The sequence below is a fragment of the Odocoileus virginianus genome, chromosome 11 (assembly GCF_023699985.2).
Source record: "Odocoileus virginianus isolate 20LAN1187 ecotype Illinois chromosome 11, Ovbor_1.2, whole genome shotgun sequence".
Classification (NCBI taxonomy): domain Eukaryota; kingdom Metazoa; phylum Chordata; class Mammalia; order Artiodactyla; family Cervidae; genus Odocoileus; species Odocoileus virginianus.
In genome coordinates, this window is record NC_069684.1 from 28,808,535 (window position 1) to 28,827,321 (window position 18,787).

Genomic DNA, 18,787 nt, shown 5'->3' on the forward strand with positions numbered 1-18,787 from the left:
CCCCAACCCCCACCCCAGGGTTAAGGACAGCAGTTCAGAAGCAATGATGGGCTTCCAGCCTCGCCCGCCTGCCTCGGGCTCCCATGGGCCGGGCTCAGTGATGTGGGGGCAGTGCAGCCAGGTGGCCCACTGGGCAAGGGGCTCGGGCGGAGAGCTGGGGACCTGTCCCAGCTCTGCACCACGTCTCCCTGTGACGCCTCGTGGCTAAAATAGCCCTGGCTCAGTATTGCCATGGCGACCGTGCTGGGTGCTGCCTCCCCAGCTCGCTTTGGGTTTTAAATATAATCCCAGGCAGCTGAGGGGATGGGGGAGCGGCTGTTTCCCATAGGAGGGGGAGCACCCCTCCCCCACAGTGCTCTGACGCTCATCTTAGGTCCCGTCCAGTGGGCACATCAAGCCTGAAGTGAGAGATGTGTGTGTGTGTCCCCACTGGCCTGGGTAGGGCTGGTCTCAGCCCTGAGAACCTGGACAAAGCACTGGCCAACCTGACCTCAGTGTCCCCCTACGGAGAGAGGCCATGTCCTAGGTAGGTGCCCGGGGCTGAGGCTGGCACAGGGCCTGCCCTGGGGTAACTTGACCGGTGATCCTCAGCTGGGTAATGGGCAGCTTGAGGTCAGTCATGAGTGTGTGGGACATGCCTGCTCTGCAGAGACCAGCCCTTGCCAGCAAAGCGGTCGGTGTCCTGCCGGTCCCCCTCCAACCTGGACACAGCCTGGACACTCACCCCTCCACCCACTCCGATGTCCTGCATCTGCAGACATGGCCTCTCCCAGCACCTCCAGCAGCACATGCATGTGGAAACACACGCAAGCCCACAATCACACACTACAGCCCACACACACACACAAACTGTCTGGGTCCACAGACAAGCCTCGTGGTGCCTTCAGACAGGGACCATGAGTGTAACTGGCGGCTGAGCTGAGAACGCATCGCTGTGGGGGGAAGACAGGGCTGATGCCCTCAGAGAGATAAACCTGCAGGGGCCCCTCCCAGGTGGACTCGTGGTCTGAGCATATGGTGGAGAACATCCTTAGCCCTGCGCCCAGGACTCCCGCCGTGTCCAGCTGCGCCCTCTGCTGGGAACTCGCAGCACTGCGCCTGCGGGACGGCACTCGGGGTGAGGGAGGCCCAGATGCTCCTCCACATAGGCAAGGCACTGGGTCACCACGGTGACCCACCTGATCCAAGTGCCGGCGGTGCTGGGGGAGAGACCCTCAGCGTCACCTGGAAGGAAGCCCATCTAGGGTCACAGCTAGGACACGGTGCCTCTGAGTCTGAGAGACACACGGCTGCCCAGACACACACAGACATGTCTGCATGGACACAAGCATCCTCCCAACCTCCCTGCTCCCCAGGACCCAGGGCCACTGGCTCCTCCACTCCCCACTCCTCACATCCTCAGGTCCCCTGGGCAGGGTCCCTTCCAAGGCTGTGGGCAGACCCTACTGTCTCCTGTCTCTCTGCCAGGTCTGACCTGCCCTGCACCACCTGGGTGCAGGCTCTTATCTGCACGGTCAACAGAATGAAGGAGCAGGTGAAACAAATGTTGTCACTGAGCCAGTCTCTCCAGACCGTAAGGTCCCAGACAAGGAAAGGAAGCACCTTCAGTCGTCCCCCTGACAGCTGTGTGCCCAATGCCTGTCAGAGGGTACCTGGGCTTTCTAGTGGCCTGTGTGGTCCTCACCTGGCCCTGCTCAGGTCAGTGTCACACCTGAAAGGATGACCAGACCCAACCCCCTACCTTCCAGGCTCAGGGAGATGCCAGCTCTGCCAGTCACCTCTTCCTGGGCTGCCCCAGGGCTGACCTGGCACAAATGTAGCCTGTGAACTTTGCTGAGAAAAGGGTCCCCAGGGGTGGGTGCTGAGACCAGCCCCTTGGATGGGGCCACCGAACCCCCAGTGGAGGCCTTTGCTTCTGTCTGATGGGGCTCACTGAGCATAAACTCCACCTGACTTTTACCTTTCACCTAAAAGGTCTCAGTTGTTGATATTATTTCATAAAGAACATTTATCAAAGAAAATAAGGAGGCCAGCCATGCACTGGGGTGGGGGGGGGGCGGGGAGGGCACTCTGTCTTGCTCACATTCTCCCAAAGGGCCCACAGTGGGTGGGATGCACATGTAGCAGCCCTGCCCTGGGTCCCAGGTGACAGGAAGGGGCAGAAGGCCCAGTTGGGTTTGGGAGGGGGGTCAGGGCAGGGAGGAGGTCTTCTCTGCCTGCACCTACTGCTGTCAGAGCTCCACAATGAGCCTCTGTCACTTTTAAAACCAGCTAAAAACAACACACCTTTGTACTTTCCACTTTGGAGATAATACGTGTTTGTGATAATGAAAGTTTATGAGATCTTTGTGGAAAATTGGGAAACAGAGAAACTGCCCAGAGGTGAAAAGGACTGGCGCTCAGCGGCCAGGCTGTTCTCAGGTCTGTCTCTGCTTTTCCGCACCCTGGTGCCAGGCGAGTCCTCTCATGATGTCATCACACTGCAGTCTGCTGGCAGGTGATCCCCAGAACAGACCCAGGGTCCAAGGGGACAACTGGCCTCAGAGTTTCCAAGGGTTCTCCACCCACTCACTCATCGTTCACTCCAGCTGTGCCAGACGTGGGACACAGCAGTGACTCAGGCTGATAGAGTCCCAGCCTGCCAACCACTGGAACACCCTGAGCCTGCGGCTGGGATGCAGGGTGAACGGTGGACACCAGGCAGGCACACCTGCCTGTCACTCACTGGGGACCAGCCCTATGCCCTCGAGGCCCTGGGGGTGGGACACTCAGCGACCTCACCCTCTGGAGGCGGGTTGGAGTTGTTTTGCAAAGCTTGTTGGGGGTGCGGGAGGGGCTCAGGGAAGCATTCTGGGCATTCTGGACAACCCATGTACCCTCACCAGGGCCTGGGGCTGGTTATGGTCAGAGATCCCCATCCCAGAATAGGCCTTTCCCCTCCCCCAACCCTCATGGAGAACAGAGGCCCCACCCTCCAAACCCACCTGGCCCTGAGCAGACAGCGACAGCCCCCTCTGGACTTCCTCACCAAGACTGGTGGCCCCAGCCTCCAGCCTCCTGGATGGAGGGTCCCATATGGCACTCAGGTCTTCAGGCAGAGGCCAGTATCCATGGGGCCACTTGGATGCGGAGGATCCCATCGTGGTCAGGGCTTCCCTCCTTAGAAAGGGCTCTTGTGTTTGGTGGAGCCTTGGATAGAGCAGGTCCAGGAGATGGTGCTCAGGGAAGGGCCCCGGCCGGCCAGTGCTGCCTTCAGTGGGCATCAAGGACAGGACCCACTGAACCCTCGTCCTCTATCTCCATCCCACTCTGGGGCAGGAACGTGGGGGGAGGGTGCAGTGGGGCATCTTGCCCAAGGCCACATGCCAGGCTGGGCTGCCGATAGCCCAGGGGACACAGCTCCAGTGCTGGCCATGGGGCCAGGAGAGGGGGGCTGGGGGCTGTATCCCACACTCTCGCCCCTGGGCTGCGGCTTCCTGCTCCCTCCGGTGGTGGGCGTGGAGGGATGCCCATGGGGTAGGGCTGGGAGCAGACTCACACGGGTGTCAGAAATGTTAAGTGGGCGCTGGAAGGAAGTGTGGGTCTGGGCAAAAGTGCCACCATATACACAAAGGCCTGGAGGCAGAGGCAGCTGGGGGCTGGTGGGGATGAACCAGAATGGGGCTGGTGGGAGACAGGGCAGGAAGGCCCGGGGTCCCTAAGGATGACGGGACCACTGCAACTCCTACGTTCAGAGAGATGGACACGGATGGACTTAGGTTTTAGGGAAACAGAAGGCTGATGCAAAAATCCCAGCTGGACCAGGTGGCAGCAGTGGACATAATCACCGAATGGAGGTGACCACCCAGCACCAGGGAACTCTGAGCTGAGAATGGGAAAAGAAGGGGTAGGCACCCTGAGATGGAGAAGGGCCTATCTGAGGGAGGCCTGGTGGGATGAGAGATGGCGGGGGCAGGGCGGATGTGGTCAGCCCAGTGGGGCCATCAAGCTTGGGAACGAATCTTGAGCCTTAAGTGGACATGAGCAGCTCAAGGGCCTGAGAAGCACTGAAGACTGAGGCAGAGGTGGTGGGGATGCATTTCCAGGTTGCAGGAGGAAGCGGCAGAGGGAGGTGCAGGAGAGGTGGGACAGAGCAGTGTTCAGGGGTGAGTATGCTGCCAGGGTCAGTTCAGAAAAAAGCAGAGAATTGGCCAGTGTGTGTAAAACACAGGAGTTGACGGTGACAGTGGGGGACGAGGAGGGCTGAGAAAGTGGAGATTGGGCTGCAGACAGTTGTGGGGGGAGGCGGGGGGGGGATTATGTTGTAAAGAAGAGCAGAGAAGTGGGCAGGTGGGTGGAGGGGTGTGGTATAGAGAGGGCTTTGTTTTTTTTAGGATGGGGAGTTCAAACCACCCTAACTAGGAGAGAGGTGGGCTGTCAACAGATTTGTGTGTCCATCTCTAGGGAGGACATAGGTTCTACGACCATAAGGACATGGTTCTTCAGGGACACCCAGCACCGTGTGCTGGGAGGCGCCAGGAAATGTCTGTGGAATGAAAGAGTGAATGAGAAAGCCTCACACTAACCAGGGAGGGAGTTGTGAGGGCTTAGCCAGGACTGCAGGCGACGGTCAGAGGTTGCCAACGGGGTGGCGGTGGGGGAAGGGAAGGAGGCAGGCAACAGCGGGTTGGCCCAGGGGAGGACCGGACTTGGCCCGGGAGGCAGGAATGCCGAGTCTGCAGATCCCCGAGCCCGGGTGGGCACCTGGTACCCGGCTGAGGGCCCACAAATTGCAGATTTGGGTACCTGTGGATGCAACCAGTTAAGGCCGTGCTCCTTAGGGAAAACCCCATCCCAAGGTTACGGGGAATGGGCCCAGGATAGAGGCACCTGGTGGGTGGCGGCGTGGAGAGCGTTCCAAAGAGACAGTCCGGAACAAACGCCCGGAGTTAGTAAGACCCAGAGAGGATGTAGATTCAGAAGTGAAGGTCTCCGGCGGCCTGGACAAACGCAGCCCTTTTGTCCCGGACCGAGGAGTGAACTGGAGCAGAGGGAGAAAGCTAGCGAGTGTAGACAAACCTTCCGCACTGAGAGGAGGGCCGCTGAGTCCGGACCTGCCGGCTGTGACCTTCGCCGGGCTCTCGGCTCTTTGCAGTCTGTCTCCCCGTCTCTAAGCTGGTCGAACGCGCGTCACTCATTCCGAGCGCCGCTCGGAATCCATGGTCGAAGGGGCGACACGTTGCCGCTGTCCCCTAGCCCGGTAGCTCGCAGACTCGCGCTCACCTGAATTACCCGGACTGTGAGCTCAGACTGCTGGAGTTTCAATTCAGCGAGTCTGGGCTGGAACCTGTATTTCCAAGTTCTTGAGACGCTCAGCGCGGGAGCCCACCTGGGAATTGCTGCCCCGGGAGCCCACTGCACCCAGGGGCAGATGTGCCGGGCGGGCAGGGGGCGCAGGTTGCCGGGCGGAGCCGGGCCACGCGCGCTCCCGTTGGCCGCAGGTGGGGCCGCACCCCGCCCGACAGGTATTCCGCCCCGCGCCCCGCCATTGGGCCGCAGCTGCGGGGTCCCCCGGGGATTGGCCCAGGTGGCGGCCCCACCTCGCCCTCATTGGCCGCAGGTGCCACCGCCCCCGCCCCGGGACCGCCCGCCCCGCCGATTGGCCGCCGGCGGGGCCTCGGGTCGGCCATGTTCGGATACCCCCCGCCCCCGCGAGGCCTGACGCTGGACTCCGTGCGCGCCCCGCAGCGCGCGCCCGCCGGCCGCGCCCCCGCCCCTCCCCGCCCCGCCAGCGCCAAGTTTCTAGAGTTGGCTGGACCCGTGTCCCTCGGTTCGTGCGCCGCGCGCTCCCTTCCGCGTTCCGCCGTCGGCCCCACCTGCGGCCCGGCTCGGCCGCTGGGGCCCCACGCCATGGACCGAGCGTCCGGGGCGCGGCGCTGACGGCGACCGGCGGAGCGCGCAATGCCCAGCAGGACGGGCCCCAAGATGGACGGGAGCGGCGGCCGTGTCCGCCTAAAGGCGCACTACAGCGGGTAAGCGCGAGCGCCCGACGGCGGGGCTCTGCCGGGGCGGGGGGCGTGCGCGTCGAGGCCGCGCGGCCGAGTGCAAAGCCGGGCGCAGGAAGCTGCCCCCGACCTCACTGGCCGTCGGGGACCGTGCCGCCTCCGCATCGGGAGGCGGAGGTTTCGGGGCAGCGGGCGGTGGCGTGGAAGGGCGGGGACAGCGAGGCCCCTCCGGGCCCAGGGGGTCCCAGCAGCTTTGGACGCCCCAGCGCTTAGAGATTACCCTGGGCGATGCGGGCGCACCGGCCTCATTTGGACTTCACAGACGGGAAAGCTTGCGGGCAGGACTGGGTCAGCCTGCGCCCGCCCTGCAGCCCCGACCCCGGCTCGGAGTCGCCGGCCCAGCTCCGACCGCCGCTGCCTCTCGGGTCAGCGGGTCTCTCCCCGCCCCGACAGGATTGTCCTGGGCTGGAACTTGCCCGGAGGGGCCCGTGGCGCGGAAGACGGGCACCTTGACTCTCCGCGTCCCCGGGCCCCGTGTTGACATTCTCCCTGGGAAGTTGGCCGGTATCGGTGCTCTGGATTTGACCTGCCTCCCTGTGAAATGGGGCAAACCGGCGTCCACAGGGGTCAGTGGCCAGAACCCTGGACCGGCCCCGGGAGCGCTCGCTGGATTCTTGGAGGCTGGACAGCCCTGGTGGGGATGGAGGAGGCTGCAGCCGGCAGCGCTGTGCCGCGGTGTGCCCGAAGAGACTGGAGGAGAATGAGGCTATTTGGCTGTTGCAGCTTTCTGCTCCTGTTGGTCTCCAAGAGCCCCCAAATCCGGCGGCTGCCCCTAGGGACACCTCTGCGGGGGTGGGGAAGCTGAACGCCACCTGCAGTTGAACTTGGTGGTGGGCTGTAGGGCCTGGGGGACCCCAGCTCTTGACCTGGAGAGCACACTTTATTTGGGGTGTAGGTCAGGTTGTGCCTGCCCTCTCTGCTGTCCTCAGCCTGACCACCTTGGGAGCGTGGGGGTGGGGTGGGATGGGGTGGTGGGAAGGGAATTGGTGGCAGTACCTTAGAGAATAAGGATTTGTGGGGGGGATGACTGGCCATCCCACCTGAAGAGGTTGAGGGGTCGTATCTTCTGGCTTGTCAAGGTGGACTGCAGACTGAAGCTGGTGAGGTGTCAGCTGGGTCCCGGCCTCAGGCCTCTGCTTGTCCGAGAGGGAGGGGTGGCAGTCACACATCAGACAGTCCTCTTTCCTGTCCGGAACCATGGGATTGAGCAACTAGTGACTGACTGTGAAAATCAGAGCTGATCCTTAGCCAGAGGAAGTCCACACCCGGAGAGGCAGAGGGCAGGTGGAAACCAGACCCCCAGCCCTCCACCCAGGGACCAGTTCCAGTCTGCGCCCGGGGAGGGGAGGGGAGGGGGAGGTGGACTCGGCCGGTGTCCCGGCAGTGCTCTGGGAGTGCTGGCCTAGCAGCCTGTTTAGCCACCCCTCCCCATCCACCCCAAGCTTGGGCCCCTGGAGAGCGCTTTGGTTACCTTGGGAAATGTGACCTGTTGGGTCTGGTTTCCTGGAGATGAGGCCACACCCTAAACTCTTCCCTCTTCTTCCCCTTCCAACCTGCGCCCTTCCTCTCTCCTCCCCAGCCCCCTCCTTTCCTCCCCTCCCCCTCTTCATTCCTCTTCTTTCTGCCCCACTGAGGCTCCCACCTGTTTATGCCTCCTCCTTCCTTCTGCGTCCACCTTTCTCGTTTCTGCCCCAGGCTGACTGTCCCATCCCTGTCTGAGCTCCTCTCTCTTCCCAGTGCTTTTCCTAAAGGCTGTACACTGTCACCTGGGGAGGGGCCTGGGTTGGGAAACTTAGTCCTCAGGGATGGTAGACCTGATGCAGGCTCCAGAAAGTGTCCACCAGAATCCTTGCTTACTTATCCAAACCCCGAGGTCCAAGTGAAATTTTGTTCCTACCCTGTGGCCCGTGGAGGGAGGTTCTGTTTAAGCACCCAGGCCTGGAGCTGAGAGTCAGATACACTGGAGACGCTATTGTTAAAAATAGGGGTCTTTAGGGACCCCCCCCAGAATGGCTTCTGTGATCGCCCTTTCCCATCCCCTCTCCTCCTCAGGCCCTCCGGAAGCTTGAGATCAGGGTCACCCCCTCGCGAGTGGGGCCTTTGGAGGGTGTGGTCACTGGAGTCTCATGGGTGTCCTGTGTTTTGGGGGGTTTCTGGGTGATGTGTGTTGAGTTTGGAGACCCTGCTCTGCCTGGTTTTCTGAGATCACAGAAACGCCCTGGCTGGATCTTCTCTCCAGCTCAAGCCTGGTTTCCAGAACTCAAAGCCTGGGCTGCATGTGAGGCTTGGGTGGCCCCATGGGTGCTGCCCCTGCCCAGGGCTCTGTCTGAGCTGTTTGCTCCAGAGGCTGCCTGATTCTGGTTTGGGGTGATGCTCGGGGTGGTGGTCAGAGATCTGGTCAGGGAGTGGGACGACCTTTCCCCGCTGTGCTCAGGTTGTGCGGTGGAGGGAAGAGCTAAAGTGCTGTCACTGGGTGATGAGTTCAGAGCCCAGGGGTCCGACCTGCTGTCTGTTGCCTCCAAACCTCTGGGGAGCCATTCTCTTGACCCCTAGGCCCTGAAGCACGGGGCAGGGGGATGAGCTGCCCCCTGGGGGTGGAACTGTGGGGGAGGGTCATGGGGCAGGGACAGATCAGGCGATGCGGTGGCAAACTCAGTTCCAGAGCTCCCCATGGCATGGGGACTGATGGGTGTGCCGGGTGGCACAGGTACGAGGTCTGGGAGATGTGGTGGGCATGGGAAGGCTTGGTCTCTGGGGCCCCCACTGATGAACTGTGGGACCCCTCTATGCCTCAGTCTCCCCATTTGCCAAGATGCCACAGGCTGTGGTGAGCTTGGGGCCCTGGGGTGGGCGCTGAGGGTCTGAGCAGAAGGGGTGGGTTCCAGCTGTGTCTCCCTACCCCCTCGGGAGTGAGCCATGGGCTGGACACGGGCTGCCATGGGCACCCAGCAGATGGATCTTGGATCTTGGTGGCCCTGGGTCTGTTACCTGGTGGACGGAGAGGCTCTGTCAACACACGTTTGATGGAATTCAGAAGCCAGTGGTGTTAATGCTCAGGGGACCCTGTGTTTCTCTTGTTGGGAGTATTTCAAAACTTTTTTCAGAGGCTCCCACCCTTGTGGTGTCAGATGTGGGTAAACTTCCTCCTAACTTCAGTGTATCCTGTGTGATTCCTGCCCAGAGTCTCAGCAGACGTACGTTTACCCATGTCAGCACCAGCCTTGCTTTGGGTGGTAGGTGATGTGGGGACAGTGCATGGAGGGGTCTGAACATCCCTCCCTCCCTGACCTAGGGAGTCGAGTGTTCCCTGGTGCTGACTTGCCTTACCTCTAAGGGCCATTCTCAAAGGCTGACCATGAATCCCTGGGTTGTCTTCAGCCATCCAGCTTTTATATCCCAAGTGTGGATGAAAAGATAAAAGACAGTGGCATTCTGGGACTTGGTTTTCCAAAAAAACTGGGTCTGGAATTATGTTGTGGCCCTACCAAAGGAATTGTCGAATGGTCTCTCCAGGGTTTCAAGAGGCTGTGGCACTGGGGTAATAAGTTATTCGCCCTCCCTGTACCCCCCACCACTTCCCACCTCTCAAAGGTCCCATACCCTGGATACTGTGTGGCCCTGTTGGCACTATCGAGGTAGTGGGACGATGTAATGAGGCCTGTGGGTTTGAACTGAACCTTCTGTGTCCAGTTGTGCCCACCCCTCCTGGGTGACTGCCCCTTACCCTGTCCCTCTGCCCCTTGGAGGCATGTTCAGGTGCCCGGATGGGTGTTTCTGCAGGGCACTCATGTTGTAATTCACATGGCCTGTGGGCAGTGGTTCCGGGGTTGAGGGGGAGCTGTCATACCCTTGGGGATAACATAGCTTCCTGTATTTGATCAGCAACTTGGTTAGTTGATCATCAGTATCTCATGTGACTTAAACGTGCTCCCTGGTGAAACCTGTGTGTCCTCTCTGCCCAGGGACCTCCTCATCACCAGCCTGGACTCCGCCACCACCTTCGACGAGCTCTGCGCAGAGGTGCGGGAGATGTGCCGGCTGCACCCGGGCCACCCGCTCACCCTTAAGTGGGTGGACAGTGAAGGTGGGCCTGGGGGGTGTGGTGGTCACGTAGTGTCCCTCTAAACCTGGGCGCAGCCCCTTCCCTGGGGAGGTGGACAGTCTTGGGATTACGCTGATTCAAATTAACTAGCTTCCTGTTTCCAGGGAAGAGGCTGTGGCAGGTCACAGAGGGACTAGGGGGTGGGGGTGAGGGTCCCTTGGGGGCAGCTGTCCTTCCACAAGGCCAGCTCTGGTGCTGGGCCCCAGGAAGAGGCTGCAGGAGTCCCCCCACTTTGTGTGGGTCCTGACCTTCCTGACCCCCTTCCTCATGTTCTGGGTTTTTCTGGTGGGTGATTGCTAGCTGAGCTGTGGTTTCTCAGGGAAGTGGGGAGGGGAGGGTGGCCAGCGCCCTAGGGTCCACCTCTCTTTTCCTTTCCCTCCCTCCTTTCCTGTAGCCAGACACATGTCTGAGATAGTGGAGGGTTTGGAAGACAGTTCAGGAGAGCCTGCGCACCAGCTCTCAGGCTGGACATGGGAGTGGAGGAGGGTGGGGGCAGGCAGACCTCTGGCCACGCCCCTTCCCGCTGAAGCCAGGCCACATTGTCCTGGCTGTGGCTGTCCAAGCATCTGTGCTCCTGTCCAGCCTCAGTAGGCAAGGAGTCCTTCCTTCCGGTCTAGGACTGGATAGGAAGGGTGCTCATTCTCTCCCAGGCCAGGAAACCTGCCTAGTTCGGCTCCCCATGTGGAGCTGTGGGTGACTTCATTGCCATTCTGGGGCTCGTTGGTTCTGACTTGGGCCTTTGGGTTGGGGGGTGACTCACTCTGGGACCAGCCAACTCTGCCCTGGGCGGCTGGTCACCAGCAGCAACACTTTGCCCTTCCAAAGTTGGGTGCCCACCCCCGTGAACCCCTTTGCCTTGGGCCTGCAGTGGCCTCAGCTGTGTCTCTTGTCCACCTAGGTGACCCCTGTACTGTGTCCTCCCAGATGGAGCTGGAGGAGGCCTTCCGCCTGTCCTGTCAGCACAAGGATGAAGGGCTCACCCTTCACGGTCAGTGCCAGCCAGTGGGCGGTCTGGGGGTGGGGGTGGGCACTTGGGCACTTTGTCAGACCGGAAGCCACACAGATCACAGTTTAAGATCTTAGGATGCAGAGAAAAGAAAAAAAAAAAAAGATCTTAGGATGCAGAGGATTTGAGAATGTGGAACAGGAAGCAATTTGGCTTTATTTTTTGCTCTTAGGTCTTATCATCCCAGATAAGAACCACTCTTACTTGCCAGGAGTCAGTAAGGTGTCCTCTCACTGGACACGGAAGCCTGGGTTCTGTTGGTCGGCCCTCACTGCCCGTCCATGTGCAGGGTTTCCAAGGTTTTGCCTTGATAATCATCTGGCAAGAGCAGGCCATGGGGCTCCATGGGCAGTCAGACTCAGTGCAGGGCTCCTTGTGAGGCCACGTGGTCACTGACCTTCACTCTCTCTGGCTCTCTCTGCGTGCAGTTTTCCCGAGCATCCCCAAGGAGCCAGGCATGCCCTGTCCGGGTGAAGACAGTGAGTACCGTCCTCCTATGACACATGTCCTGGTTGTGGGTTGATGTGTCTGTTACACCAGGGAGGAGAGGATGGGAGCCTGGCGGCCTGGGACTCAGTGCTCCTCGTGAAGTGTGTGAGGGCAGAGTGGGCAGCTGGTGTGGCCTCATGAGGGGTTCTCACTGGTGCCCCTGCCCTTGGCTGAGCATGTTCAGACACCAGTGCCACCATTGGACAGGTTGTTGGCTTGGTCATCGGTGCCGTGAGAAAACATCCGGAAACACCCTGACCTCCCCAGGCAGGCAGGACCCTGGCTGGGTTGGCTGGATGCGGCTCCCATGTGATCTGTCCCCACTCATACTGGCCCCATTCTCCTTCGTGGAGGGTCTGTGGGTTGAAGGTGAGATCCCAGGGGCAGTGGGTCAGAGAAGAGCTTCTGACCACACCCCAGAGGCCCCTGACCCTGGGCAGTTTGGTCCACCTTGTCCTTCAGGGCAGTCTTTACTGACTGGAGCACAGAGAAGCTTACAGGACTGCTTGGCCCCTGGCATGGGGCTGAGGGCATGCCATGGTGCCGGGGGGGAGTTAGCTCAGCCCCTTTCCCGGCAAGCGTCCTGGGTGGGCTCTGGGTGCAGCAGTGCTGCAAGGGTGGGAGCAGATTCCAGCAGAGGCCGGGCTGAGTTTGTGTGCACCCAGAGATATTTAGTGGGCCCTTGTGTGTGTGAGTCCTGGATTTAGGGGAGAAATCAGGGCTAAAGAGAGGTTTGGGGGTCGTTGAGACCGAGGGTCGGAGTGGCCGGTGAACAGGGCTGGCCCAGGGTCCCACGAGGAGATCAGGGGACCCTGAAGGAGTACCAGCAAGGCTGGGAACCAGAAGGCTGGAAACCAGCAGGCTGGAATCTTGATTTGTGGAATCCTGGCAGGAGGGGAGCAGGCAGCCTGAAGAGGCCGGAGCAGCCCAGGGCTTGGCAGGAGGTACTGCCCCAGTGGTGGTCGTGGGGGTGGATGTGAGGGGCAGTTTTTGTGAGGGCAATGTGAGGAGCCCCAGGTCTCAGCTGGTGTCAGACTATGGTAAATAAAGCTAGAGGCTGCAGGGGGAGGGGGCCTAGAGATTCTGAGGCCTGGGAGTCACCCTGAGAAGTGGGGGTGGGGGGCAGTAGCCAGTTCTGCAGGTGAGACTTTCCAGCCAGAGTGGGAGGGGCTGACGGGAGGCACCTGTGCGCATGTGCAGTTTTGCTGTGAGTATACTTGAACCTGCAAGGATGTGGTCAAAGCAGGACCTTGGGGGGTGGGGTGGGTGGCCAGAGAGGAGCCTGTTCGTGGGGGACTCAGAGATGGGTGGGCTGCACAGGGGTTTCGGGGTCCTCATCTCCGTGTGGCTGCCCCTGCCTGGACTCCTGCCCGGGTGCCCATGTCTCCTGGAAGGGGCAGCATCGCACTTGGGAGAGCTCACCTGTGTTTTCAGACACACAGAAAGGTAAAATGAGAGAGATGTTCCTGTTGGAGATGAGGTCCTTTCCACTGTGCTCTGTGGGTGACTCTCAGCCACAGTGACAGGCTGGCTCGCTGTCTGCCCAGAGCCATCTCCAGCAGCCAGAGCTGGCCCGGGGCACAAGGGACACCCAGCACCTCTGCATCTCAGCATCCCCGAGGCAGGAGCCAGCCGTTGGCTTAGCTCAGGGCCGTGGCTGTGCTGCCTGAGGGCTCAAGTCTGCCCTTTCTGTCCCCACATTGGTGCCCTCCTGGCTTGATCCTCACTCATGTGGACGCTGCCCCATCTGGGGTCTCACATAGGGGATGGCAGTGGGAGCTGCACTCAAGCACCCCGGTGACCTGGGGTCACGGGGTCTCTGCTGGAGGTTGACATGGGATAGCGTGTGGTCAGGGCCATGTCCCTGTGTAGGTATTCGGGGAATGTGGTGCCGTCTCTGCTTGCCAGCAGGTCCTTGAGATGCTCACCCGGGGCGGCTCCGAGGCTCCAGGCCCCTCGGTGTTGTTGGAACATTCCAGCAGTGCTGCGGGGGATGGGGTGGGGGGGTTGGGCAGAGAGGAAAGCGGACAGAGAGTGAGAATTGGCATCTCCTCCGCGTTCTTCTCATCCGGCTCCATTGTGATGCTGCCCTTGGGCAGTCAGGATGGCCCACCCTGGTACTCTCGGGCAGTCAGGACGACTCCCACTGGTCCCATCATGGCCCAGATATGGGTGTGATTCTAGCACCTGCATCTGTGTTCACTGCCAAGGCCGTGGCCAGTGAGAAGGGTCAGGTTAGTGGATCAATGGCAGTCACGATCCGGATCAGGACCCCATGCGGAGGGCTGACGGTGTGACAAGGTGTGACTGGAGGACATGCTGCAGAGATGCAGCTGCGGGGGTGCCTGGGCACATTTGACCGGAAGGGCCACGTCGCACCTGCCAGGCCTGTGTTCCTGGCAGCAAAGCCCCTTCTGTGTACGTCCACAGCCTGAATTTAATCGGTTCTCTCGGGTTTTTAAAAAACTGTAAAGCACACCTAACATAAAACTTACTATTTTAACCACTTTGAACAAATTCGGTGACATTTGGTAAGTCCACCACCTCTCCCTGCTTCTGAAATGCGTTTGGGAAGAAAAACTTGAGCCCACGAGCAGTCACAGCTCCTCTCTGCACCCCCTGATGGCCAGCAGACTGCACCATCTCTACGGAGTCACCTGGTGTAGACATTGCCTGAAACGGAATGTACGATATGTGGTCTTTGGTGATGGCTTTTTTCCACTGATTGTGATATTTCTGAAGTTCATCCATGTTGTAACATGTATCAGAACTTCATTCCTTTTTTCTTCCAATTTTTATTACAATGATGAAATACAGATAGAGTAAATTCACCATCTTAACTTTTTAAATATAGAGTTTGTTGATATTAATTAAATTCACATTGTTGTGCAACCATCCCCACTATCATCTCCAGAACTTCCTCATCTTCCCAAACCGAAGCTCTGTCCCCATGAAACACGCACTCCCCATCCCACTCTCAGCCCTTGGCCCCCACCCCCCCACTCTCTGTTTCTATGATTTTGACTCCAGGGACCTCCTAGAAGTGGGAACATACAGGATTTTTTTCTTTTGTGTCTGGCTTGTTTTATTCAGCATCATGTCCTCAGGGTTTATTTGTGCTGGAGCAGGTGTCAGATTCTCCTCACTTTTTAATGCTGAGACATATTCTGTTGTATGGACAGACTACAGTCTGTTTATCTGTCATCTGATCATGGACACCTGGGTTACTTCATGTTTTAGCTACTCTGAATAACTGAACACAGGTGTGCAAATATCTCCTTGAGACTCTGCTCTCAGTTCTTTTGGGTATATATATGCAAATGGAATTGCTAGGTTAGGGGATGAAATGGTTGGATGGCATCGCTGACTCAATGGACATGAGTTTGAGCAAACTCCGGGAGATGGTGAAGGACAGGGAAGCCTGGCGTGCTCTACTCCACGGGGTCGCAAAGAGTCAGACATGACTTAGTGACTGAACAAGAGCAGTGCTGGTTCTGTTTGTAATTTTTTGAGCAACTGCTGTACTGTTGTCTGCGGTGGCAGCACCGCCTTCCATCCTGCCAGCAGTGTGCACAGTGGCTCTCCTTGCCCCCTGTTTTCACCAGTGCTCATCCTGTTTCTGACACTGGTCTCTCTGGGCTGTGTGGAATCTTCATTGCTGCCCTTGAGACCTTCCTTGTGCAACATGGGATCTCCTGTTATAGTTGGGGTGTGCAAACCCTTTGCTGTGGCATGTGGGATCCAGTTCCCCGGCGGGAGATGGAATCTGGGCCTCCTGCGTTGGGGTTGTGAAGTCTTAGCCACTGGCCCACCAGCATAGTTCCTCGCCAGTGCTTGTTGTTTTCTGTTTTGTTGATGGTACCCTTCCTGATGGATGTTAGGTGGTATCTCATTGTGGTTTTGATTTTTGTTTTTGTGATGGTCAGTGATATTCAGCATCTTTTTAGTTCTTGTTGGCCATTTCTTTGGAGAAATGTCTACTCAAGTTTTTTGCCCACTTTGAACTGGGTTGTTTTACAGTTGTAGAGTTTTAGAAGTTCTCTACCTACTCAGCATATCAGATACACAATTTGCAAGTATTTTCTCATGTTCTGAGGTTTTTTCCCTACTTCGTTTGTGGTGACAAAATTATAAAATTTACATGAACTCCAATTTGTTCTTCTTTTGTTGCATGTTTTGTTGTTGTTCAGTCAATAAGTTGTGTTGGACTCTGCAATCCCATGGACTGAAGCACACCAGGTTTCCCTGTCCTTCACTATCTCCTGGAGTTTGCTCAAACTCATGTCCCTTGAATCTGTGATGCTATCCAACCATCTCATTCTCTTTTTCCCCCTTCTTCTCCTGCCCTCAATCTTTCCCAGCATCAGGGTCTTTTCTAATGAGTCAGTTCTTTGCATCAGATGGCCAAAGTATTGGAGCTTTGGCTTCAGTCCTTCCAATGAACATTTAGGCTTGATTTCCTTGAGTTTTAACTGATTTGATCTCCTTGCTGTCCAAGGGACTCTCAAGAGTCTTCTCCAACACCACAGTTCAAAAGTATCAATTCTTTGGTGCTCAGCCTTCTTTATGGTCCAACTCTCACATCCGTGTGTGACTACTAGAAAACCAGAGCTTTGACTATATGGACCTTGGTCAGTAAAGTGATCTCTGTTTTTTAATATGCTGTCTAGGTTTCTCACAGCTTTCCTTCTGAGAAATCATTGCCAAATCCCCTGTGGAGAGTCTTTGGTCCTTTGTTCTTAGGTCTTAGGTTCTTAGGGTCTTTGGTACATTTTGAGTTGACTTTTGCACATGATGTTAGATAAAGCTCTGGCTTTGTCCTATTCCATGTGTACGTCCAGTTTTCCCAGCACCATTTCTTGAAAAGACTGTCCTTTCCCCATTGAATGGTCCTGGCACCCTTGTTGGAAATCATTTGACCGAACTTGTGAGGGTTTATTTCTGGGCTCTCTGTTCTGGCCCATTGGTCCATATGTCTTGTCTGTATGCAGCACCACAGTTTAGATCACTGTAGCTTTGCAGTAATATTTGAAACCAGAGAGGTGTGTCTTCCAACTTTGTTCTTTTTCAAGATTGTTTTGGCTGTTCTGGATCCCTTGTGATACCATATGAATTTTATGATGTTTTTATGCCAAAAAAAAAAAAAATGGGATTTTGGTAGGGAGTACACTGACTCTTTAGATTACTGTGAGTATTATTGGGACTTTCTTGGCTTAGACTGTAAAGAATCCACCTGTGATGTAGGAGACCCTGGTTTGATCTCTGAGTGGGGAAGATCCTCTGGAGGAGGAAATGGCAACCCACTCCAGTATTCTTGCCTAGAGAATCCCATGGACAAAGGAGCCTGGCAGGTTATAGTCCATGAGGTCACAAAGAGTTGGACATGACTGAGCGACTAACACTTATTGATGTCTCAACGATATTAAATCTTCTGGTCCATAGACATGAGATCTCTTTCTGCTTGTTTATGTCATTTAATTTCTTTCAGCACTGTGTTAACAGTTTTCAGTGTACAAGTCTGTCACCTCCTTGTTAGATAATATTGTTAAGTATTTTATTCTTTTCTAAAAATAATTTATTTTTGGCTATGCTGGGTCTTCATTGCTGCATGGGCTTTTGTCTAATTGTGACAAGCTGTTAAGCTGTTTTGGTGAATTCGTTTATTAGTTCTAACATTGTTTGGAATTTTAGGGTTTTCTATGTTATATGTGGAGGGAGATAATTTTACTTTTCAGTTGCTATTGCTTATCTCTTTTTCTTGCCTAATTGCTCTGATTAGAACCTCTAGTACTTTGTTGAATAGAAATGATGATACTAGGCATCCCTGTCTTGTTCTTAGAGGAAAAGCTTTCAGCCTTTTTCCATTGAGTGTGGTATTTCCTATGGGTTTTTTTTGCATATAGTATTTCTTGTGTTGAGGTGGTTTCCTCCTGTGGTATAAGAAGTTTTTATGGTCCTCCTCCCTGGTTTATGGCAGGGAGCTCCTGAAACCCTTGGAATCTCTTGAGTGATAGGTGTGTCTTGTCATTTATTAGCAGTTGATCCTGGGTAGAGCCCTTGATAGCCTCAGGATGGGGCTGGTCACTGGAAACACCCAGAGATTAGAGGGTTGGAACCTGACCTCCAGGGAGAGGCAGGGGGCAGGTTGAAGTAATCTCTGGTGGCCAGTGATTTAATCTATCATGCCTCTGTGATGAAGCCTCCATAAAACCCAAAAGGATGGGGTACCGAGGCTCTCCAGTCAGTGAATACATGGAGATTTGTGGGGAGTGACTCCTGGAGAGCCTCGCAACCCTCTGGTGCATCTTGCTTCTGGCTGTTCCTAAATAATCTGAGTTCTGTGCTCTGCTCTAGCAAATTAATCAAATTGAGGAGGGGGTTGTGAGCCTGTAGCCTGTGAGTCAGACCTAGACAGCATATTAAAAAGCAGAGATGTTGCTTTGCTGACAAAGGTTCATCTCATCAAAGGTATGGTTTTTCCAGTTGTCATGTATGTATGTGAGAGTTAGACCATAAAGAAAGCTGAGCACTGAAGAATTGATGCTTGTCAACTGTAGTGAAGACTCTTGAGAGGCGCTTGGAATGCAAGGAGATCAAACCAGTCAATCCTAAAGGAAATAAGTCCTGAGTATTCATTGGAAGGACTGATGCTGAAGCTCTAATACTTTGGCCACCTGATGTGAAGAACTGACTCATTGAAAAAGACCCCAATGCTGGGAAAGATTGAAGGCAGGAGGAGAAAGGGATGACAGAGGATGAGATGGTTGGATGGCATCACCAACTCAATGGACATGAGTTTGAGCAAGCTCTGGGAGTTGGTGATGGACAGGGAAACCTGGCGTGCTGCAGTCCATGGGATCGCAGAGAGTTGGACTCAACTGAGCGACGGAATTGAACTGATCCTGTGGGTCAGAAGCCCAGGCATTAGCCTGGACTGGCGGTTGGTGTCTGTAGTTGGGTTGGAGGGCAGTCTTTTTTTTTTGTGTGTGTGTGTGTGTTGCATTTATCTATTTATTTATTTTTCCAGTTGAGCTTTTTATTTATTTTTTTTGTTTGTTTTTTGTTTTTTTTTATTTTTATTAGTTGGAGGCTAATTACTTTACATCATTACAGTAGTTTTTGTTATACATTGAAATGAATTAGCCA

At 56.2% G+C, this 18,787-nt stretch overlaps 1 protein-coding gene and 1 long non-coding RNA gene across 3 annotated transcripts in view; one reads left to right on the forward strand and one right to left on the reverse strand.

The window, feature by feature from the left end:
- Positions 1-2,318: 2,318 nt before the first annotated feature.
- LOC139037469 (uncharacterized) lies at positions 2,319-5,441 on the reverse strand. 2 transcript variants are annotated; one of them, XR_011490314.1, is made up of 3 exons: positions 5,059-5,441; positions 2,985-3,189; positions 2,319-2,588 (listed from the first exon to the last, which is right to left on the reverse strand). It is a non-coding gene; the product is annotated as an uncharacterized lncRNA (long non-coding RNA). The 2 variants fall into 2 exon arrangements; XR_011490313.1 differs by having other exon boundaries at positions 2,985-5,441.
- A 465-nt stretch (positions 5,442-5,906) lies between these two features.
- Positions 5,907-18,787, forward strand: part of PRKCZ (protein kinase C zeta) — a 99,181-nt gene continuing 86,300 nt past the window's right edge. The window contains exons 1-4 of the mRNA XM_020873859.2: positions 5,907-6,011; positions 10,007-10,128; positions 11,045-11,134; positions 11,581-11,631. Of these exons, the coding sequence (XP_020729518.1) occupies positions 5,941-6,011; positions 10,007-10,128; positions 11,045-11,134; positions 11,581-11,631 (334 nt within the window). The 5' untranslated portion in view covers positions 5,907-5,940. The remainder of the gene's footprint in view (positions 6,012-10,006; positions 10,129-11,044; positions 11,135-11,580; positions 11,632-18,787) is intronic.